This window comes from Photinus pyralis, unplaced genomic scaffold (genome assembly GCF_008802855.1).
Source record: "Photinus pyralis isolate 1611_PpyrPB1 unplaced genomic scaffold, Ppyr1.3 Ppyr1.4_LG6, whole genome shotgun sequence".
In the NCBI taxonomy this organism is placed as follows: domain Eukaryota; kingdom Metazoa; phylum Arthropoda; class Insecta; order Coleoptera; family Lampyridae; genus Photinus; species Photinus pyralis.
The window spans coordinates 5,186,011-5,210,475 of record NW_022170663.1 but is presented as its reverse complement, the minus strand read 5'-3'; the positions used below and the strand labels follow the sequence as shown (position 1 = coordinate 5,210,475).

The 24,465-nt window shown below is 39.6% G+C and overlaps 1 protein-coding gene across 1 annotated transcript in view; it reads left to right on the top strand.

The window, feature by feature from the left end:
• The window catches only part of LOC116174745 (tyrosine-protein kinase-like otk), a 71,847-nt gene that overhangs the window by 36,900 nt on the left and 10,482 nt on the right, over positions 1-24,465 (top strand). The window contains exons 4-9 of the mRNA XM_031492719.1: positions 18,409-18,532; positions 18,676-18,836; positions 18,887-19,031; positions 19,078-19,214; positions 19,262-19,416; positions 19,465-19,609. Of these exons, the coding sequence (XP_031348579.1) occupies positions 18,409-18,532; positions 18,676-18,836; positions 18,887-19,031; positions 19,078-19,214; positions 19,262-19,416; positions 19,465-19,609 (867 nt within the window). The remainder of the gene's footprint in view (positions 1-18,408; positions 18,533-18,675; positions 18,837-18,886; positions 19,032-19,077; positions 19,215-19,261; positions 19,417-19,464; positions 19,610-24,465) is intronic.

Sequence of the window (24,465 nt, the reverse complement as noted above, 5' to 3'; positions counted from 1 at the left end):
GGGGAGTATTTCGTACCCTCCACTCCCCCTCGGTGCTACGTCCTCTGTGTTAGTTCTTAGGAAGGGCGGATCCGATGATTCTTACGTTTACGTTTTACGGAAGAAAGTGTTTCTGTGTGGCATAGAACAACCCCCCCCTCTCTCCACGCCAAATAACGCCCAGAGTACTTTGTGCAAGTATTGTTGGCGTTACGAGGAAACTGCCATTGTAAAGGGATGAGACTTGTGCTGAAAGAGTGACCGAGTACCTACTTCTTTGCTTTTAATATAATTTTCGGGAAATTGACATTCAATCATTCTTTGCTAGGGGGCATTCTAGACCCCCCCCCCCCCCAGTGCTACATTCTGTGCAGAACTTCTTCGAAAGGGAGGATCTGAAGATTTTTACTTAAAAATAATCATGAGATTCCTGAAGGTTACATTTGATGCGAGAAAGGGACAGGGGGATGGGTTAAGAACCCCCCCCCCCGGCCGGTCCTTCTTTGCTTTGAATACGCCTTTACTGGAAAGTATTCCATACCCTCCAGAACCCCCGACGTTGCGTTTTCTGCAGTGTACCTTGGAAAATGAGGATATGATGATCTTTTTTCCCTAAAATAATCATGAGATTCCTGAAGGTTAAAATACCCCCTTCATTGAATGGGTATGGTACGGTATGGGACCCCCCCCCCCCCCAGACAATACTCTCCGCCATATTATACCACTGTTTCTATTGCCATACTCAGAAAGCAGCCATGACAAGACCATGAGGCTTATGGGGAAACAGTTATCAACTGTCAGACCCCCCTCCCCCCCCTCCCCGTGCTACATTCTCTGCAGTACTTCTGAGAAAGAGAGGATCGACATTTTTTTCAGAATAATAATGATGAGATCTGTGAGGGTTGAACGTTTTATGGAAGAAAATTTAACTGGGGGGTCTGGGGATATGCATATATGACAGTTCAGGTGGAGGGGTATTTATACCCCCTAGCATATTATAGGACAATTCTATTTCCAGAAAACTACCATAGCAATAGGATGGGGCTTATGGGGAGAAAACTGAATCTTTCTTTGCTGGCGGGTATTCAGTATCCCTCAGACCACCCGGTGCTAGGTTCTTTGCAGTACTGCTTACGAAAAGAGGATCTGAGTATACGATTAGGAAATAGGGTGTAGACGATACCTGAAGATCGATTTTTGAAAAAATTGGAAAAAAGTGGGCCACGTGGAAGTAAATATGGAAAATAAAAGAAAGCGCTTTGGTTCCGCGGTTAGGGTGAGGGGGGATAAGGACGGGGTGGTTTAAAGCAGAATTTTGTCATCCACTTGGTGAGGAGTGGGGGCTGCTGTCGGAACACTTTCAGAAACAAGCAAAACCACATTTTCGGACTTAGAGGGGAAGCTGGAAAGAATTATCCAGCCCCTTTTTGCTTTTAATATAATTTTCGAGAAGTGGTCACAGAATCTTCCTTCAAAACCCTCCAGACTCTCCGGTGTACGCTCTCTGCAGTACATCTTAGGAAAAGAGGATCTGATGATTTTTGCCAAAGATCATGAGGTTCCTGAAGGTCGAACGCTTTATGGAAGAAGGTACTTCTAGGAGTATGGAATATGATTTTTTAAACATGTAGCAAAAAGATGGCTCGACGGTATGAGCCCCGCGGCTGGAGGAGGGGGTGAGAACGAGAACGTCTAAATCAGTGGAATACTTTTGTCAACCCCTTAAGGAGGAGTGGGGACTGCTGTAAGAACCTTTTAAAAGACGAGCCCCCCTCCCTTCTCCGGAGTTGCGTCCCTGAAGGTTGATCGTTTTATTGGTGAAAGTATTACGGTGGGGCCCGACTAAAAATTTATGTTCTAGGGATAAGATAACTGACAGAAAACGAAATTATGAAATTCAACTGAACATTTTCGGAAATGGCAGCATGCAAGATTCTCAGCCTCTATTTCTGAATCACCCTGTACAGTTTTCCAGAAATGTTTTAACATTTTAAACATTTCTGCAATTTTTTGACTTTTTCATTCTCGAATTGTCTATATTATATATTTGGAAACACCTATTGGCTTATTTATTTTTAGCGCTTTTTTTAAGAATATAAGTATAAATTGTGCACAACTGTTGTGCAGATAAAGCACATTTTTTTAAAACCGAAATAGCTTTTGTTTGGACATCACCAATTAATATATTTGTTGCAGACGTCTCAATCGCCCTTTGTGAGTACTCTCTTCCGACAATCCGTTCTTGAGGTATATGGGAAGAAACCCGATCACGATAAGAGGTCGAGGAGGAGGGCCTCGAGGAGGGCTATGGTTGGTAGAAATTAATTCCTTTCGTTGAAACCTCTCATTAGAGTACCATGAAGGATTAAACTAGTTCCATCCCCCCCTCTTCCTCTTCCACCCCGTACTTTGATAAAGAAGACAGAAAGAAGGGCAGTAGTTGGTAGAAAACGATTCCCTTCGTTGAGACCTTTAATTAGAATAGAATGAGAGGAAAAATTAAATTTTAACCCCCCCCCCCCAGGCCCCGTCGCTCACTGATCTCGAAAAAGAGTCGCACGGGAAAGTAATAGTTTGTACAAACCAATTTATTTGGATGAGACCTTTCAATAGAATACCATAACATTTAACAACATTTGTTTGTGTTGAGGGAAGGGGGGGGGGGGGCGGAACTACTTTTATCCTTCATGGTAGTCTAATGAAAGGTCTCAACGAAAGGAATTAATTTCTACCAACCATAGCCCTCCTCCTCGACTTCTTATCGTGATCGGGTACATTCCCTTATACCTCAAGAACGGAAGAGCGTACTCACAAAGGGCGATTGAGACGTCTGCAAGAAATATATCCATTGGTGATGTCAAAACAAAAGCTCTTTCGGTTACGCTTTATCTGCACAAGAGTTGTGCACAATTTATACTTGTTTTTAAATTTTTAGATTTTTTTTGAATTTGTTTAGTTAGGAATTTATGGCTGAACCAAAGCTCCATTTTTCCAAAACCTGTTTATCTTCGTAGTAGAGCCAACGTAACGTGTTTGTTTCCTTTTAAAATCTAAGTGCATCTGAAAAGCCTTCAAAGTGCACTACTCTCTTAAGCAACAAAAAAACAATGTTATCATAGCTTCAATTAGTAGTAATAATAACAACTGTCCTTTGATCAGAACGGAGCCGAAATGCGATAGACTTTTGACATTTAACTGGATGTTGCCTTCCAACCATAAACTTTACACGATTGTTGCGTTTACTACAAAAAACAATAAATGGCGCATTAATTTCGTGGGGAAATGTTCATCCGTGACGGTGTACACAAATTCGATTTCTAATAAATATGCAGCGCCACTGTTTTTTACGATCCATTCGGCAGACTTAACGGCGCTGGCCCACGCTCGTTCTTGTCGGACGTTGAATCACAGTAGCGGGTCGCCGCGACGCCGGTGGTGCATGCGTCTGCAAAGCGCCCATAAAACTTTATGGCTAAAACATCGACCCGTCGCCATGGAAACGCGCACGTGTACACTCCCAAATCGGCGAAAACGCGGCACGTGCTTCCTTCGCGTGCATATACGCCGACCACGCGTCTCCGCTTCTGGCGGGAGTGTACGCGGGTTCGGTTCAATCCCGATTGTCATGTTCAGAATTTTGATACAATCTCGTCTGATGCTGAAAAGTTTGTTAAGGGCACCGGTAGAAATTCGAAAGTGTAGATAACTTCGTCACCGACGAAGGTTCATCAAATTGTCATTCTTTGCACCTTCATAAAACCGACGCCCCCCGTTTTCGCGTCGTGCAGCTCAAACTCATTATTTCTGAATGAAGGAGATAAAAAAGTATCGCATATAAAACTTTTGGCAATGGAAAAACTCAAATACCCTTCTTAGTGCAGTTATTTGTGACGTATTATTAAATTTAATTACGCGATCTATTGAATTTATAACAGTCCGGTACACAAACAGGTAAGTATATAACATACGCGCGCGAACCTCACTAATAATCACTTCGGTATCGATATTGGAACTGCCATTAAACGCATTCCAATTTGATTATACAGCAAACGGAGGGTTTCTAGAAAAAAATTACGGCACGTTCTCGAAGAGTCAAGAAGGCGTATCATATTTCAATTCAATGAAACAATATGTGTGGGTTCCATTATCAATAATTAACCTTCCAGGTTAAGTGTATGTATTACTGAACTAAACTAAAAAATTCCGTCGTTGAATAATTCCGTTCGGCGGGTATCAAAATATGACTGGGGTATTCCAGGGGTTGGAGGTTGGTTTCTACTCTCTGGGCTAAGGCAGCTCCTAGGGCGTATTTACTGTGCAGCGTAATGTCCGGTGAGGGTAGGCTTGCAGCAGTATGGGAGCTGTGGTAAGTAGCTTCCCTAGCTGGTGGTATGCATATTGTTGGGCTAGCGTTAATTGCCAGGTAGTCAGAGGTTTTGCTAGTGCAGCGAATCCTGGGACAAACCTCCGGTACCAGTAGCCTGTTGGTAGAAAGGTCATTAATTGTTTGGTATTTCTTGGTGCGGCCATATCGTTGATGGCCTGGGTTTTCGTGGGGGCGACGGATATTCCTTGTAGGGTAATGAGATGTCCAAGGTATTTTACTTGGCGGTACACGAAGTGCCTCTGGACTCGAAATTTAAATTGTTCGAGTCGCGTAAACACTTGTTTGAGGTATTTCATGTGCTTCTTCACGTCTGAGGAGAGGACAATATTCTGTCACAAAAGGATTATACAGCATCACCCCAAAAGCGATCCAGTTTTCAATTTTTCTTGGAGAGGGACTCTTTTTAAGGGAGGGCCGTACCATATATAACTTCAAGAAAAACACCGATTCCAGCGATTTTTAGCGAATTTTTTAAGGATTAAAAAAATGTGCTATTGTTTGCGTTTTGTCCGTCCGTCAGTCCGTCTGTCCGGACCCACTTCTGCCGTTTTGAACTACTTCTGGTGGAATGGTCCTAGAGTTCTGGAATTTTTTGCAGTAGGTAGCCTAACCCTTGAAGGGGTGCCAGATGGCCATCAAATTTCGCTGTCTAAAAGGCCCCCCCCCACGAATTATTTCCTGAGATGCTGTTTTTGAAAGTAAAACGTGCATAACTTTTACATACGACCAATTGGTCTCAGATTTTGCATACGCATGCCTTAAGTGGTGCCAAGTTAAACGTTAGAAAATAGTGGGGGGGGGGGGGTTAACACATGCTCTACCCTTCATGGTATTCTAATGAAAGGTCTCATCGAAATGAATTGGTATGTACAAACTATAACTTTCCCGTGCGAGTCTTTTTCGAGATCAGTGAGCGACCGGGCCTGAGAGGGGGGGGGGGGGTTAAAATTAAAAAAATAATGTTATCTCTCATTGTATTCTAATTAAAGATCTCAACGAAATAAGGAACCGTTTTCTACCAACTACTGCCCTTCTTTCTGTCCTCTTATCAAAGTAAGTACTCACAAAGGGCGATTGAGACGCCTGCAAGAAATATTTCCATTGGTGATGTCAAAACAAAAGCTATTTCGGTTAAAAAATGCGCTTTATCTGCACAAGAGTTGTGCACAATTTATACTTGTCTGTTCCTTTGTTACAAGTGTTAGCTCACACTATTTGGGTAACACCGGTGCTCATTGGCGCTTCCATCACCATAGCCACTAGATCTTTTGCTATGAACTCTGAAAGAGGAAAGGCTGTTAGTTTCGCTGCCATGGGTTAATTGTTGCCCTTTTCGTAAATCAGAGTCCCTGCAGAAATCTGATGCTTGTCTAGGTAACTGACCAACGTATGCTCGACTGTGCAGACCATTACTGCGGTTGCGATGGATTTCTTTTCAGGGCATCACGATGATGCCTGCATTTTAGTTGTAACCATTTTAAAATGTGGTCGGTCAACTCTTACGCCACTCTCTGAAAGTGAGCCATGAACACGTGAGGCTTTGGAAGATCCTTTTCCTCCCGAAGTCTAAGTTGAGCTCCCTCCCACGGTTTAGTGATTGCAACGTGGTTTCTCAACCATTGGACCGTCGCCATGCCCATACAGGAGAGCAACTTGGCAACTGATTCGTAAAAACGGGCCTTTGTCTCTCCTATCGCTTCGATGATGTTGACTTTTAATAATTCCTACTTCTCATCGGGGATGGTATTCAAATGTGGGGTCCCCACTTTGATGCCCTGTAAGGCACCCCGGAAGGTTTTCTTTGGAGGTGCGGAAGCACTCTTGGTTGACTTGTTTGACAACCCTAGCCTGGGTTGTGTTCAGCAGCTATTAATTCTTGGAACCGCTTTATATGTGGGGTGGGCAATTGAAACTGGAACGTGCCCAGTATTCAGAGTTCGCTGACAAACGACCAAGCTCTCCTTTGGCCATGCAGTCCTCGGCGCTAGCTGTTCCACCATGACTTGGATTTGGTTCGCTTACTGCCCTTCGTCAATCTCAGAGTTCCATTAGGAGCCCCCCCCCCCCCCCCCCGCTCCCATCTTTGTTACATGCCAATACAGGTAGCGGAGCGGTGACATCTGTGACGGCAACATTTTGAAGTTAAATTTTATCTAGTGCTGTCTTTAAAAGACAGATGACATAAGTTGACTAGGTACAGGAAAAGTTCTACACATAACCGTAAAATGCACATCGAACTACTGATCCAGAAGCCTGTTACTTTAGATAATGGAAAATGTATAATGATAAAATAGATAATAATTGATAGAGAGACAGACAGATATTAATTAATTTCTAATCGGATGGTAATCCCCGTACCATTTCTTCAGAACTTGTAAGAATTTTCGAGTTTAATTTCATAGCTCGATAAAACAAGTTAAAAACGATTACATAAAGCGCATTTCCACTCTGACCTGCTACTTCAATTTCAGTTTCAGAATTTCATTTCAATGCTCTTCTAAATAAGGAAGTTGGAACTGCGCATGCGCAAACCTAAATTCGTTAGATTTTCCTTTGTTCCAAGCGCCTATGTATCAAATTTCATTTAAATGCTTTCATAAATAAAAAAGTTGGCACTGCGCATGCGCAAAACCAAATTTTGAAACTGGCGTTTGATTTTTCTTTATTCCAAGTGCCTATGTATCAAATTTCATTGAAATACTTTTATAAATAAAAAAGTTTGCAATTCGGTTTATAAATGGTCGAGATGCGAAAAGGGCACTGTGAATTTTGAATCGGTTCGACTCAACTTTTGGCATTATGCCCATATTGAATTTCATGCAATTCAGTTCATAACTAACGGAGATGTAAAAGCGATCGGACATTTCTAAAAAAAGTTATCGTTCACACGGCCAGATAGATGAACAGGCAAACAAAGGAACAGACGGATAGACCAACAGACCGACGACAGACAGCAATACAAAATTATAAACGATCTCTAGGATCGTTAATAAGCGGCAAAAGTGTAATTATGGAACATGTAAAAAACGCTTTTTTGGTTTTTAGCGCATTTTTTAACAATAAAAAAAAATGTGCTATTTGCAGTAGGTAGCCTATACCTTGAAGGTGTGCCAGACGGTCATCAAATTTCGCTGTCTAAAAGCCCCCCCCCCCCCTCTCACGAATTATTTCCTGAGATGCTGTTTTTGAAAGTAAAACGTGCATAATTTTTACATACGACAACCAATTGGTCTCAGATTTTGCATACGCATGCCTTTAGTGGTGCTAAGTTAAACTTTAAAAATGGGGTGGGGGGGGTAAACACATGTTCTACCCTTCATGGTATTCTAATCGAAATAAATTGGTTTGTACAAATTATAACTTTCCCGTGCGGCTCTTTTTCGGCATCAGTGAGTGAGGAGGGGAGGGGAGAGGGGGTTAAAAATTAATTTGATCTCTCATTGTATGCTAATTAAAGGTCTCAACGAAAGGAACCGTTTTCAACAAATTACTGTCCTTCTTTCTGTCCTCTTATCAAAGTACGGGGAGGGGGGAAGGGGGGGGAGGGGTGGGGTGGAACTAGTTTTATCCTTCATGGTACTATAATGAAAGGTCTCGACGAAAGGAATTAATCTCATAGTCTTCCTCCTCGGTTCCTTGTCGTGATTGGTTATAATTCCTTATATCTTAAGAGTGAATTGTCAAAGGAAAGTACCTACAAAGGGCGATTGTGACGTTTGGCAGAAATATAACCATTGGGCATTTAAATAAAATTTGATACATAGCCACTTGGAATAAAAGCAAATGTAGCGTCATTTTCCAAATTTTGTTTTGTGTAGGTTGTGCAGTGCCAACTTTCTTATTTATGGACGAAATTTCGTAGGAGTGTTTAAAAAAGATGCGCCTTATTACCTGCACAAGGGTTGTGCACAATTGTTGTACTTGTTTTGCAATAACTTTTTAGCGCATTTTTGCAAATTTAATTGTAAAAAGTAGCTTTAAATCTCACTTTGGCTAGCTGGCTGGCTGGCTGGCTGGCAGAAAATGTGGGCGCATAGAAAAACTTTTGTAGAAAGGCAACGGGTGTACGTGTATCTACAAGGCCGTGTAATTTGTCAACCTTAGGGACAGGGCTACATTATGTGGGGTTGGCGACATCTGGGCGTCATCCTCGAGCGTAGTTTACTGACGTGAAGGTTTTTCAGTTTTTTCCTATCTTCTACTACAGTTTTGGTTCGATTTTTATCAAAATGGTGTCGTCGGAAAGATGTAAACGCGCAAAACTCCTACGTGGCGGAATTTTGTTTTTTGTCCTAGGGGCGAAATTAACGACCATTTGCAAGGCGCGCGCGCGTCTTCGAGAGGTAGTCAAATTCGGGCGCCTTTTACGTTCCGTTGCGAATTTTGTCACGCGTTTTAACGTTTTGTAAATCTCGCATCGGTCTCTCTTTCTCGTGTCGCCAATAGAAGCTCGAGCAATGAGAAGTGCCTAAAAATTAAGTACTACTTATCTTATGGAAGGTTTTTGGCGAAATCCACCAAAATGTGGGTGTAATATTATAAGCATGCACCGAAAAAGGAAATGTGGTAGCCTCCGACAAGATCTAACTGGTGGTGAAGTGTTTTCACTTCAAACCCGAATTTGGGGTGAACGGGGCATCGGAAGTCCGGGTACCAACAAAGGGAATGTGGTAGCCCCCGAAACGATCCCCCTGATGGTGGAGTCAAATCTAAAATCCCGAATTGCGGGTGAACGGGGCGTCGGAAGTGGGTACCGTCAAAGGGAATGTGGCAGCCTTCGACAAGATCTTTTATTGATGGTGGAGTCAACACTGGCTATTAAAATACTGATCTGCACACAAAAATGCGCTGAAGTCCCTTCGATCTCACACGAGGACTTTGATAATTTTTTAGTAATAAACGCAAAAAAAATTCCTTCCTTGGTGCAAGCCTCGACACCATAACGAACCAAATAGCAAAAAAAGTAGAACAATAGCTCTTACGATAAAGAACTAGTAGCGTCTCAACGAACGAGCGGACGGACGGACGGACGGACAAAGTGGCCACAATAGCGCATGTTTTTTTATTTTTGTGGAAATGCGCTAAAAATTAATAAAAATGTTTAAAAATAAAATTTGAGGTTGGGCAAGGGTGTAATTTCTTGTAAACCGTCACTCCTGCGGATACTGGTTGTAAAAGCACTAAGGATCTGCACCGTTGGGGTGCTTTCAATTACCTACCTGTTCGAAAAGCTTTTCCCCAAAATAAAAGGGTTAGATGAATCTAACCGAACGTCTCAATTATGTAGAGACACGCAACTAAATCAAATTGACATCGATTGCCTTTCCAAATCAATCAAATTAATCAGTAAATTGCTATAGACCGAATTAAAATCGCACGTCCTCGCCCCTCGAAAGTACGACCTAGACCGGCATTAAAAGCATTACTCTATGTAAACCACTCGTCCAAATCAACCCCCATTGATTTGACCGACAGCCGGGGATACCACTTGAAAAGATTTAATCGCACTCGAGGAAGCCGTTCGAAATTGAAAAATCGCTTCGAGTGCACGGCGCGGCGTTAAAAAACGAATACAAAACAAACATAAACAAACACCGGGTGTCATAAAAGCTGAAAATAAGAACGATAACCATAACAAACTTGAAAGTGAAGGCTTCCCATTCTTTTATCGCCTCGTCGTTAACACGTAGGTATACCCTTTAACGTAAACTTTTAGCGTCTCTCCTAACGTTTCTGTAAACATATCATCGACGCTAAGTTCCATTTTAGTCATTTACAACCCCCAGTCGGCAACCCTTTGACGGCCTAAACGATCTTTTCTTTACCTCTGTTTGTACAACCAACTTTCGGAGAGTTTACCTTTCGAACGGGCCAGACTAAATAAGTCGACGAAATTTCACGTCGATTCCGTAGAGAGGATCGCATCCCTCCAATAGGCAGTGGCCTTTCAGCTTTTAAGATCGGCTTATAAAAACGAATGGCCTTTTTATTTATATAAAGTAAAAGGGGGTGTGCGCATTGAGTCGCATGACGCATCTGTCTGGCATCTGTGTCTATTTAATTTTTAAAAAAATTGACAAAATTTGGTTCTGGGCTATATGTTTCCTCTCGAAAGGTGGTGAATAATTGAAAATTTGTCTGATTCCGATCCGAAACTCAATATTGAATCTGACTTTAGCTTGTGGTTCTCCTTGTTACAATGGTTCTGTGCCAATTGGCATTCGAATCTGGATGCTGTGATTCTCCCCTCGAGTTCGATCTTGATTGTGATGGTCTGTGATTTTGTTCCTCAATCTTGTTTTTAATCATATTTTGATGTTCTTGCTTTTAGCATTGGCCTCGACTTAACGATTTTCGCTGTGAGTGCGGCCGTGGATCTGATTCAGAATTTGATTTTTGCATTGACCCTTGAACCATGATTCCTGATTTTGGTTGTTACTCTGGATATACTTAACTAATTCTTGACGCCATTTCTGATTACAATTCTGATGCTGAATTGATTACGATTGACTCTTAATACGGCTGTGGATTGGATTATAATTCTGCCGACGGCTATGACTCTGATTCTCTTCTTGATTCCGACCATTGTTCGTTCTAACCTTCATCCGAGGCATATGATCCTGAGCTCTCCTTGATTTTTCATACTTATCTTTGACGAAGCAGATTTTGAGGCTGGTGGTCCTGATGAATCTGCATATAACTAACTCAGACACGTTCCTGATTCTAGTTCTTTTTTCGATTTTGTTTCACTCGCCGACTATGGTTATGATGTAGTTTTAATTGTGATTCCGATCTTTACCTTGATCGTTATTCTGATCATCATTTTAGGTTTAAGCATTTTGAGTTTGACCTTGACTTAGGATTTGTGACTCTTTCGGTGTGTGACTGTGATTTTCAGTCCGGATCTGATTCTTAATCTGAACCCTAATTCTAAGCTTTTCTAGGTCCATAATTTGGAGCTTTATCCGAGGGGTAAACCGCTGGAGGAAATGGTGTACAAGTTGGGGAGAATTAAGAGGGAATTAGGGTATTTCGAAGGTATTAAAAGGAATTAATAGGTATTTTGAGAATTACCGAGGAAATTAAAGGTATTATGAGGTATTAAGTGGGGAATTAAAAGGAATTAAAAGGAAAAAGAGGAAATAAATAAGTTTGCGCATGCGCTAATATACATCAGAATTAAAATGACGCATCGTTTTACGTCAGTGACTGGTTTAGTGCATACCTCGGTGCATACTAGCTGTAAATTGTGCCGTGCCGGTATAATATTTGGTATAAGATTTTATTAAAGATGCTTGTTTGTATTTAAATTTTTTTATTACTCTGTCTTGGATTAAGTATTTTTTGTTCGTTTTGGTAATAACATTACGTACTGAATAAATTAATATTTTTTTATGGAATTCATATTTTTTAAACTTCACCATTCGCTTCACTATGAACCAAAAATAAATTTATATTTTAAAACGTTTATGTTAGTACGGAGAAATCAAGAAGTTCAATACATAATTTTAGTAAAGTTATAAAGGTAGGTATTAGTCTATTTTTTTATCTGTTTTGTTTGTTTATTGCCCCTCTCTTGTTCCGGGCCCTCAACAGGCTTGCGCACAGTTACAGAGTGACCCGCATAATGCTTTAAAGTTGTTCTATACTACTCCTGTATATTTACCTTACGAACTAGGGAAACTGCAAGAAAACCTAATTCGGAGTAGCCGGCAGAATGCTTGAAACTGATCTAAGGAAATTCCTATCTCTGATACAAATGAAAAATTCTTACCTCAGCCCAGGTTCGAACACCCGTCCTGCGGCTTTGTAGGCCCAATTATAGAGAATGGAGCTGTTGTAAGAATTGTGGGGAATTCAGAGCAATAATGTAGGTAGGAAATAAAAAAATTGTGGAGAATTGAGAGCATTATTAAGGTATTAATAAGAAATAAAAATGTTTTGAGGAGTTCCTGGCTATAATTAAGGTATTAATAGGAAATTAGGAGGAATTAAGGAATTAAAAGGAATTAAAGGGAGTTTTTTCAGGAAAAGGTATTTGGTGTACAAATTTTTGCTAGCGGTTTACCCCTCGGCTTTATCCATATTTTGATTCGATGTCGACACTGGCATTGACGCAAGATTGATATTCAATTTTGATCCTAATTTTGACTGACGCAAATTCTTGCTCTATGACTGATACTGAACGTGATTCAAGATCAGATTCATTATTCTTATTGTGACGTGATTCTGATTCCGATTCTTCCTTGATTGTAACAATGACTCAGAGGTCGCAATGAGCTTGTTCCTTGATCTTGATCCTGATCTAAATTCTAAGTTTCCATAGGGCCATGATTTGGAGCTCTATTCAGATTTTGATGTCGATGTCGACGAGGGCATTGACATAGATTGATTTTGATTATGATTCTAATACGCGATTTTGATCCTAATTTTACTGTGATTCAAACTCTTGCTGTATGACTAATACTGAACACGATTCTAGATCAGATTTATTGTTCTTATTGTGACATATTTGTGCGATTCCTTTTGAATTCTTTATCCCCTTTGATCAGTTCCTTTGATCATCTTGGCCCTTTTGATAATTTTGACCCTTTTAACTGTTTTGGTGCTTTTGGCCAATTGATGAATTTGATCTCTTTTATCCTTATAATTCCCTATTGACTTTTTTGGTTCTTTTGTTCCTTTTGACGTTTTTTGCCTTTTTGGTGCTCCTGACCATCTTGACCATTTGGCCCTTTTGATCATTTTGACCCTTTTAACTGTTTTAGTGCTTTTGGCCAATTGATGAATTTGATCTCTTTCATCCTTATAATTCCCTATTGACTTTTTTGGTTCTTTTGTTCCTTTTGACGTTTTTTTGCCTTTTTGGTGCTCCTGACCATCTTGACCATTTTTATCCTTTTGATTCTTTTGCTCCTTTTGATCCCCATAATCCCATTAACCCTGTTGATTCTTTGGCCCTTATTATCCTTTTGGCTATTTTAATCTGTTTGATTTCTCTGATCATTCGGGTCCTTTGGATCTTTTGAGCTTCTTAATTTCTTCGAGCCATTTGATTTCTTTCCTTCGATTCTTTTGACCCCTTTTAATTTTTTTATCCCTTGGATCCTTTTGATCTTCTTGATCTTTGATTCAATTCATCCCTTTGATCCCTTTAATACCATTGACCCTTTTGTTTCTTTTGATCCTTCGGAACTTGAGCGCGACCTTGATCCTGATTCTAATTAATTTTATTTTGTTTCTGACGTCGATTCTGATCTTCACCTTCACCTAATACTGATTCTGGTTCACTCTGATCACGATTATGGTTATGTATCTAAATGTTCTGGCACTGATATATAGTTCTGACCTTAGCCCTAACCTTAACTCCGACCTTGACCTTATTGTGGGTATTGATATCATATCATTATCAATTCTGATCATTATGATTATGTTGCCGTGTTTCGATGTTGGGTCATTTAAATCCTATTCTAATTCTGAATATAATTTTGGATCAGGTTTGTGAATGGATGGTGCCATATTGCGTTTTCAAGGTCATCAGGGATCAGTGCCTCCATTTTTTTTGTTTAGGCGTCAAATTTTACCTTTAAGGTCGTCTCAGATCAATGACTCCATTTGATTGTTAAGTGAACTATAGGTGAGTGCAAGGACACATTATTAGGTTACAAAGACCGTCTGCCTATAATACACCACAAAATTGAAGGTCATTGAACTTTATAACCTTGAAAATATATTGACACCACAAAAATGACCTTGAAACGCGCGCGATTGACCTTTAATGACCTTGGGAGATAAAATGTGACAACCTTGAAACATTACACCATAAAAACAGGGTCATATAATTTGAAAAGGGATTTTGATCAGCTTGAGAACGAAATATGGCACTACAAGGAAAACCTTGAAAATGAAATCAATTCTTATCTTGATTTTTATTCTGATTATGATAGTCTAACTAGCACCAACTGTCACAATGGATCTAATTTTGAATGCGGTTATCATTGTGATTTTGAACTGTATTATACTGCGCTATGAGCATCCTAATTGATTACTGACTTGTAATTGTGATCTGAGTTTTATTTCGAAAAAAGGGACCAAAAATTTAGATTTGTCTTGCGTTCAGAACCTGGTTATAAATTTGACTATGACGGATAGTAGTGTTACAGGAGCGATCCTAGCTCAGTTCAAGGTCTTTCGTCACCTGGTAGTGACCGTGGGAAGTAGGTCAGGTGAAGATTAAGTCACCTTTCACATGTCTGTGACCTTGGAAAGTAAGTCAAGGTGAAACTAAAGGGCATTCGTTTGCAAGGTCAGCAAAGGTCAGTGGCTCCCGTTTTTGGGTGATCATATTTCACTTTCAAGGTTACCAAATGTCAACGACCCGATCGATGTCACTTCCAAGGTTATTAAAGATGGATGACCCCATTTTTGTTGTCTCTTCTGTTTTAATTGTCAGTTATCAAAGTTCAATGACCTCATTTTTATCATATTTTATTTTCAAGGTACCGTTTTTTGTGGTACCTATTATATTTCATTTTCAAGGTTCAATGACCTCAATTTATCCTTCATTGTCAGATTCATCAGAGGTCACAAAACCTTGTTTATAGTGCCATGATTTATGTTCATTATGATCTCATTCCTGCGGTGCTATATTGCGTTTTCAAGGTCGTCAGGGGTCGGTGCCCCCATTTTTTTTTTTGAGGCGTCAAGTTTTATTTTTAAGGTCGTCTCAGGTCAATGGCCCCATTTGATCGTTAAGTAAACTGTAGGTGAGTGCAAGGACACAATAGTAGGTTATAAGAGCGTCTGCGTACATGTATAATACGGCACAAAATTGAAGGTCATTGAACTTCGATAACCTTGAAAATAAATTGGCACCACAAAAATGACCTTGAAAATGAATGCAATTGACCTTTAACGACCTTGGGAGATAACATGTGGCAACCTTGAAACATTGCACCATAAAAACAGGGTCATTGACCTCAGATTAATTTCAAAAGGGACTTTTATCAGTTTGAGAATGAAATATGGCACCACAAGAAACGGGACGTTGACCTTGAAAATGAAATCAGATACGAAAAAAATGAGGTTACTGATGACCTTAAGAATGAAGTGTGGTCATCGATCTTTAATGACTTTGGGGGCAAAGTGTGATACCGTAAAAATGGCCTTGAAAACGAATGCCCTTTAGTTTCTCTTTTATCTCTACTTTCTAAGATCTGAGTCGCGTGGCATGTGACAGTTGAATTTCACCTTGACGTACTTTTCACCTTTGCCACCAGGTGGAGAGCGACCTTGAACTGAGCCAGGTCTCATTCTAAACTATAAACTATAGTTCTGATTATTGTTTATTGAACTTTGATAACCTTGAAAATAAATTGGCACCACAAAAATGACCTTGAAAATGAATGCAATTGACCTTTAATGACCTTGGGAGATAAAATGAGGCAACCTTGGAACATTACACCATAAAAACAGGGTCATTGACTTCAGATTAAATTGAAAGTGGACTTTGACCAGTTTGAGAATAAAATATGGCGCCACAAAAAAGGGGACGTTGACCTTGAAAATTTATTTTTATTTATTTTATTATCCCTCTCTTGTTTTGGGCCCTCAACAGGCATGCGCCCAATTACAGAGTGACCCGCATAATGCTATTTAGAGGTGCCTCTGCAGAAGGTCTATATCTACTAGTCCGGTATTTACCTTACCAATTAGGAAAACTGCAGGAAAACCTAATTCGGAGTAGCCGGTAGAATGCTCGGAACTGGTCTAAGGTAATTTCCATCTCCGCCACAGATGAAAAATTCACCTCAACCAAGGTTCGAACACCCGACCTCCGGATTTATAACCAAATGAAACAAGATACGAAAAAAATGAGGTTATTGTTGACCTAATAAATAAATCTACTTTCCGAGATCTGACCCACGTGGCAAATGACAGTTGAATTTCACGATGACGTTGTGGTGTATCCAGGCCAGCTCAGAGAGACTGCACAACTCAAGATTTAAATTCAAAATTTTCCCTCCCAAACTAACTGAACCCCATGGCACATGATCGTCTAGAAAAAGCTACCTAATCTGAATAACAAAATACCACCACCACCACCAAAAGACCACTTACTACGTTGTGTTTTAAGAGTCGCTACAAGATATGTGTTGCCTGTCGGAGTGAGGATTAAGTAAGGCATGCAAATAAAACAAGTAAATGCTTTAAAAACGGAGAAAAAATTCGCATTGCAAGATTAAATTTAGAAAATGGTAGTTCGCCGAGTACAAATATGACAAAAGGCTGGGAAAAAAGGAACTGACCAAGAAAAAACCAGCCAACAAATTAATATTAAATTTTATAGCAAAATTAGTTGTCTGTAATGACATGAATGCATATTAGGATGGTTGTTAAGTAAATTGCTATAATGTCGAATCATAGACACCTCTGGAATTCCTTTAATATTCGACACACATAACAAAAAAAAACCAATCATTAAAACATTACAATAAATTTACATAATAAGTTTTGTTATTGGATGGCCAGTCCAAATCCCACACCGAATAATCTTTAGTTGCTCTGGTCATGACATGTCAGCATTGTATGAAAACGCTAGGAGTTGACCTCTCAGAAGAGTATTTCATACAGGAAGGATACCCCAATGGATACAAAAAACAAAGGGCACAACGGGAACACGCCGTACGCTTTTAGCAGATCTCTGCGCAAGTGAAGCCGGGAAAAGAACAGTACATAAAACATATATCTCTGCGTATGTCAGTTCTGAACTTTAGCCAGCCTCTGCTACGTCAAATCGAGATTAAATATCGGTATCAAATATAGCATAGTATACATATTCGAAACAAGTCACCCTGCCAAATATAAATAATCGTAATCACCCGGTTCAAATAAATAGGAGCATAAGGTTAAGTATCACATTACAACAAAACAAAGGAACATGTCGTGGCAAAACCGTATAAAGTAATTAATTCTCAATGCCAAGTGCAATATGTAACAATCAACGACCTAACGTACGTCACTCGTCCCCCAAATGAAGCATCCTGTAAATAAACAGTAATCTATTCCTGCACAAGAAAGAAAATATGCTGCAATAAATTTAAATATAGATTAACAATGTAGTGTCGATGTTTCCAAATACATCCCAGCCACGCATCGCTATAATATTTATTAGACCGTCTAATTCTGCATACCCGCAGTGAACGTCATCCCTAAGAGAAGATACCGTATCTAAATATAAATAAAAACACGTAAATCGGTCAGAAATTCATATTGCGGGTTCGTAGTTAAACCCAGCACTAGGACTAAAAGGATACTGTAAATTGAAAACCAACATATTTACGTAGAAAACAGAATGGAATTTTGCTTTTAATTGAAAGTATGATCAGTAGACCTATAAAAGGGCAATTTGTATTTCGAATGATAATTTACAAATGACAATACCCTTGCTGGACTGGAATGCCGTTAATTTGGCAAATAATCTAACACGATCATATAATTACTAGATGTGGATGCAATAGATGTAAAGATAAAAGGAATACGTAACCTTTGTAATTTGCTTCTGATACTAGACATCACTTTGTTTCTTACCGTATTGTTGGATGACCCTGATTATTGCTTATGTTTTGAATCAGAATGTGATTCTGATGATGACATTTTCCCTAACCGTAATATTCTGATTCATTTTCAGATGTTGGTACCTTGATCCTGAGCTTGATGCCAACATTGATTTTGGGTCATGCTGATCACGATTTTGATTGATTCGTGATCGTGACTTGATTATGACACTCATGATTTTGTTCCTGAGAACTTGTTACTAGTGCTGCATTCGTGCTGATTATATGATTTTGACTGTGATTATTATTATTATTATTATTTCGTAAATTGTCCTTTGGCAATTGCTTTCAAAGAAAAATTGCATAAGTACCCTCCTTTCAATTTCCACAATTGTTTATTTTGATTAAATCGAAACGAGACGGAGGCGTAATTAGAGAGATATGATCTATCCATAAATTGTGACGTTTTTTATATCTTGTTCACAGGGATTGGCGAAGCGTCCGTGCAACTTCATTCTCCCGAATCGGCATCGTACATCACGTCCGGAACAGAGGTCATCCTCCGATGTCATCTGGACGCAACTGGGGATATACACGTTGAATGGTTTCGGTACGTGCCCGCCAACTCTTAATTTAATTTCAGTAAATTGAACTTTTTTCCCCGTTAGAGCTATAGGTAGGTAGGGGGAAGCTCTAGAAAAAACCTCTCTATAAGCTTCTTTCGGTTGCAAGACTAATTTTCTATTTCCGCAGCAATGCAGATCGATTAACGAAGTCGCAACGGCTCGAAATAAAAAAGAGGAAGCTTCATATAAAATCCGCAAATCCCTCTGATAACGGAATCTACCGATGCATCGCACGTAATGAGGCCGGAATCCAACACAGCGTTAAGAATTTTGCTTTATCCGTCGCAGGTATTCGCCAACTTTTGTAGCGCGCGCGAAATTAAGAAAGATATTTACAGGGGATCAAACCGCGTTAATTAAAACGGTTCCGAGCAATCAATTGGCGACGAAGGGAGGCGCCGTCATGTTCGACTGCTCGTACGACAACGCCGATGGCCTGGAGTGGTACTTTAAGGACGTCGGTCCTCTGGAGAGTAACACTAGGTAATTATCGGTGTCGAGATTTAAATGACCGCCGAGTTTCCCGCAGAGTGACGCTGCACACGAACGGATCGCTTGAGATAAATCACGTGCAGGAGTCGGATCAGGGGATGTACAACTGTGTCGGAATCAAGGGCGACTCCACGGAGGTTCCGCAAAGCTACACCGCCGAATTAAAGCTGGCCTGTATGCAAATAAGCGCAATTTTCCGCCGATCAACTCTTGAATTTCAGTTATCGATCCGTTCACCGACAGAAGTTTCGAGCCGTCGGGTTTCGAGGACGGAAAAGTGGTCCTTCCCGAGGCGGGCGTCTTTCAGCTCACCTGTCTGGAACCGAAAAGTCAGCCGCGCGCCAAGAAGTACTGGCTTAATCCGGCGGGACACACTGTAAGTTATTTTGTAACTAGCGAGCGTGATGCTATCGTCAAGTTGTAGGTTTCTGACACGGGTAGCGTAAGGGTCGACGATGATGGTCGCCTCATTATACAAAAGCTCGAAACTGGCCACGCTGGGGAGTACAAGTGCGTTGCGGAGAACATCGCGGGAAAGACCGAGAAGTCCGTCGTTCTCGTCGTTACGAGTAAGTTACATTTTCCAATAGAAATACAGTAAAGAAGCTCCCAAATTCATCAGCACCGGCTACGACTATGAGGGAATTTGTATTTTTCATTTTATCTTTTTTTTATTTGTTTATAGTAAGCAATGGTAATACAAATCTCCCGTGGCTCAAATACGTTGCCGTCAAAGATAATTACTGCCTAATATTGAAAATTAATCCGAAAATCCGTTCTTGAGGTATAAGGGAATATGCCCGATTACGATAAGAGGGTGAGGAGGAGGGCTATGGTTGGTAGAAATTAATTCCTTTCGTTGAGACCTTTCATTAGAGTACCATGAAGGGTAAAACTAGTTCCACTCCAACCACCCCCCCTCCCGGGCCTCTCCACCACGTACTTTGATAAGAGGACAGAAAGAAGGGCAGTAGTTGGTAGGAAACGGTTCCTTTCGTTGAGACCTTTAATACAATGAGAGATCAAATTAATTTTAACCCCCCCCTCAGGCCCCGTCGCTCACTGATCTCGAAAAAGAGTCGCACAAGAAAGTTATAGCTTGTACAAACCAATTTATTTCGATGAGACCTTTCATTAGAATACCATGAAGGATAGAACATGTGTTAACTTGGCACCACTAATGCACGTTTTACTTTCAAAAACAGCATCTCAGGAAATAATTCGTGGGGGGCCCCCCTTTAGTCAGCGAAATTTGATGGCCATTCCCTAGACTAGAAGTAGTTCGAAACGGCAGAAGTGGGTCCGGACAGACGAACGGACGTACAAAACGCAAACAATAGCACATTTTTTTTAATTCTTAAAAATGCGCTAAAAAGCATGGCGTAGCTGCGATTATTCTACGGTCCCTCGGGTAATAAAATCTATCTTCTGATTTTCTTTTCAACCCAAAATACCTTCTACAGTTGGGTATGATGCTGAAGATGCCAAATGTCCATTCTGGAGAGCGATCGGGAATCTGCTAACCCCATTTTGAAGAGAATGTAAATATTCCGCCAACTGTGGCAAGTGTGGCGTAGTCTCAAACAGAAAAGCTGCTTTTGCATTGCGAATCGTGCTTTTAGTGTAGCTCTGGGTGTAGCAAGATAAGAACAGTAAACGCCAAATGGATTTGGCAGATTCTGGTTCCACATTCAATTTTGAATCAGAATCACAATCCAATTTCGAATTAGAATCACGATCGGTCATAATCATAACCACACTCACTGTCAATCAGAATTATAATATAGGGATTAGGATCAGAACAACTAATGTAAATCATGGTTTTGGTCACGATTTTTATTGTTAAAGTGTTTCTGATTCTTCTCTAGCTGTTTCTGATTCTGTTCCTGAATCATACGGCTCCGGGCCTAATTTTTGGTATAGATGTTATTGTGATTTCGATTTTTGTATTGATGCAGTTTTTTTATCGTGAGTCTGGCCCTGGTGATGATTGTGATTCTGATCAGGAATTTAACTTTTTCCTTGGCCCTGAACTTAATCCATATTGACCCGAGCTGTGACCATATGGTCTCGATTTGAACCATGATTTTGATGCTACTCTTGATTCTAATCCGAATCATAATTTTGATTGTCATTCTGATTTAGATTCTGAAGATTCTCAGAATCAGAATCTCTGAGTTACGATCAAAATCGAAATATGATCCAACTTTAGATCCACCTCAAATCCACAATCAGATTTACATCTATAGAATCATAATCATATTCATCGTCATGTTTAGTGTGAGAGCCAAATTTATACCTAATATCAACAGCAAAATCAGAATCAAAACTTACGTAAAGATCAACGTTGATATGGAGGACCAAGGCTCAGGTAAATGTCAAAATTATAAAGCCAAAGCCAAAATTAGATCAGGAATAAATTCAGAATTAGGGCCATCAGACATAGAATCCTGAATCAGTATCCCAATTGGAATCACAATAATCATGATCCAAATTCAAAATAGATTCACAATAAGAGGCGAAAACCATATGTTCGGCGAACTGACTCACTACCATAATCTTAATGTCAGAAAATTATAATCAAAATATCAGGATCATAATCCACATTCAATTTTGAATCAGAATCAAAATCATGATCAGTCAAAATCATCACAAGCATCATCATTGTCAACATCAGAATCGCATTCGGAAGAAGCGTTTTTATTACGTTGACTCGGCGTTGACTGTTCATTCTAAGATGGACCTTGATCCTGATCTTAACGTAAATCGTGATTTTGGTTATGCTTTTCATTGTTAAAGTGATTCCGATTCTGGTTTTAGGTCTGATTGTACTATGACAGTGGTTCGGATTATAATTCTGATCTAGATTTGTTGATTCTTCTCTAGCTGTTTCTGATTCTGTTCCCGAATCATATGGCTCCGTACCTAATTTTTGTTATGGATGTTATTGTGATTTCGATGTTTGTCAGAACAACTAATGTAAATCATGGTTTTGGTTACGATTTTTATTGTTAAAGTGATTCTGATTTTTCTCTAGCTGTTTCTGATTCTGTTCCTGAATCATACGGCTCCGGGCCTAATTTTTGGTATAGATGTTATTGTGATTTCGATTTTTGTTTTGATGCAGTTTTTTTTATCGTGAGTCTGGCCATCAGGAATTTAACTTTTGCCTTGGCCCTGAACTTAATCCATTTTGACCCGAGCTGTGACCATATGGTCTCGATTTGAATCATGATTTTGATGCTACTCTTGATTCTAATCCGAATCATAATTTTGATTGTCATTTTGATTTAGATTCTGAAGATTCTCAGAATCAGAATCTCTGAGTTACGATCAAAATCGAAATATGATCCAACTTTAGATCCACTTCAAATCCACAATCAAATTTACATCTATAGAATCATAATCATATTCATCGTCATGTTTAGTGTGAGAGCCAAATTTATACCTAATATCAACAACAAAATCAGAATCATACCATGCGTACGAATCCATATCAACAGCAAAATCAGAATCAAAACTTGCGTAAAGATCAGCGTTGATATGAGGACCAAGGCTCAGGTAAAGGTCAAACTTAAAGCCAAAGTCAAAATTAGATCAGGAATAAATTCAGAATTAGGGCCATCAGACAGAATCCTGAATCAGTATCGCAATCGGAATCATAATAATCATGATCCCAAGTCAAAATAGATTCACAATAAGAGACGAAAAACATTATGATCGGCGAACTGATTCAAGACCATAATTTAATGTCGGAACATCATAATCAAAATATCAGGATCATAATCCACATTTAATTTTGAATCAGAATCATCATTATCAAGATCAGAATCGCATACGTATCAAAAATCGAAAGGAAGCGTTTTTATTACTTTGGCTCAGAGTTGACTTTTCATTCTAAGATGGACTTTGATCCTGATCTTAACGTAAATCATGATTTTAGTTATGCTTTTCATTGTTAAAGTGATTCCGATTCTGGTTTTAGGTCTGATTGTACTATGAAAGTGGTTCCGATTGTAATTCTGAACTAGATTTGTTGATTCTTCTCTAGTTATTTCTGATTCTGTTCCTGAATCATATGGCTCCGGACCTAATTTTTGTTATGGATGTTATTATGATTTCGATTTTTGTTTTGATGCAGTTTTTTATCGTGAGTCTGACCCGGAATTTGACTTTTGCCTTGGTTGTAAACTTAATCCGCATAGTGACCCGATCTGTGACCATGGTTTCGATTCGAACCATGATTTTGATGCTACTCTTGAATCTAATCCGGATCATAACTTTGATTGTCATTCAGATCTAGATTCTGAACATATGACTGAATATAAGTCGGACACTACATCCTACATAAGTTTATGATTCTGATTACGATAATCCAGGTGGATATTGCGGTTTTAGTCTGGTTCTGATGGTGTCGGTTGTGATTCCAGTAGATCCTCTCCTACTTTTCCCCTAATTCTGACCTTGTTTTTGACCGTGGTCCTGAACTTAATCCTGCTCCTTGACCTTTATTGTAGATCTACAATTTGATTCTGTTAATACTGATGTTGATTCTGGTTTTTGAAATGACCTTTCACCCTCCGACTGTGATAGTGATTCTGGTGGTTGTGGCAGAGAAAAGTCAAATATTATAGTCCGAATCCCAATAATAACAAAATTCAGATCAAGGACCAGAATCATCAGACTGGACCAAATCTCTAGTCAGAGTAAATTACAAACCTAGAAAGATACTGAGAATCAAAATAAGGTCCAATGCCCTTGCCAGAATCATTATCTCAGAGTCACGATCAAAACCAAAATATGATCCAAATTCACATCCAGGAATGAGCCAGAGACAATACAATAACAAGATGCAGATTCGAAGAAAGAGTCAAAAAGTCAAAATTACATCAGGAATAAGTTCCTGGGTAAAAGGCGGAATTAGGGCCATCAAACATAGTACGCTGAATCAGTATCACAATCGGAATCACAATCCACAATAGATTCCGAATAAGAAGCAGAAAACATGATCGGCGCACTAATTCAAGACCATAATCTAAAGTCAGAACATATAACCAAAATTTCAGAATCATAATCCACATTCAATTTTGAATCAGAATCAGAATCCAATTTCGAATCAGAATCATAACCACACTCACTGTCAATCAGAATTATAATAGGGATTAGGATCAAAACAAGCGTTATGATTAAGTCATTGTCCAGTGCAGGATAAAGATCAGAATCGCATTCGGATCAAGAATCGAAAAGAATCCTTTTATTACTTTGGCTCAGCGTCGACTTTTCATTCTAAGATGGACCTTGATCCTGATCTTAACGTAAATCATGATTTTGGTTATGATTTTTATTGTTGAAGTGATTCCAATTCTGGTTTTAGGTCTGATCGTACTATGACAGTGGTTCTTCTCTAGCTGTTTCTGATTCTGTT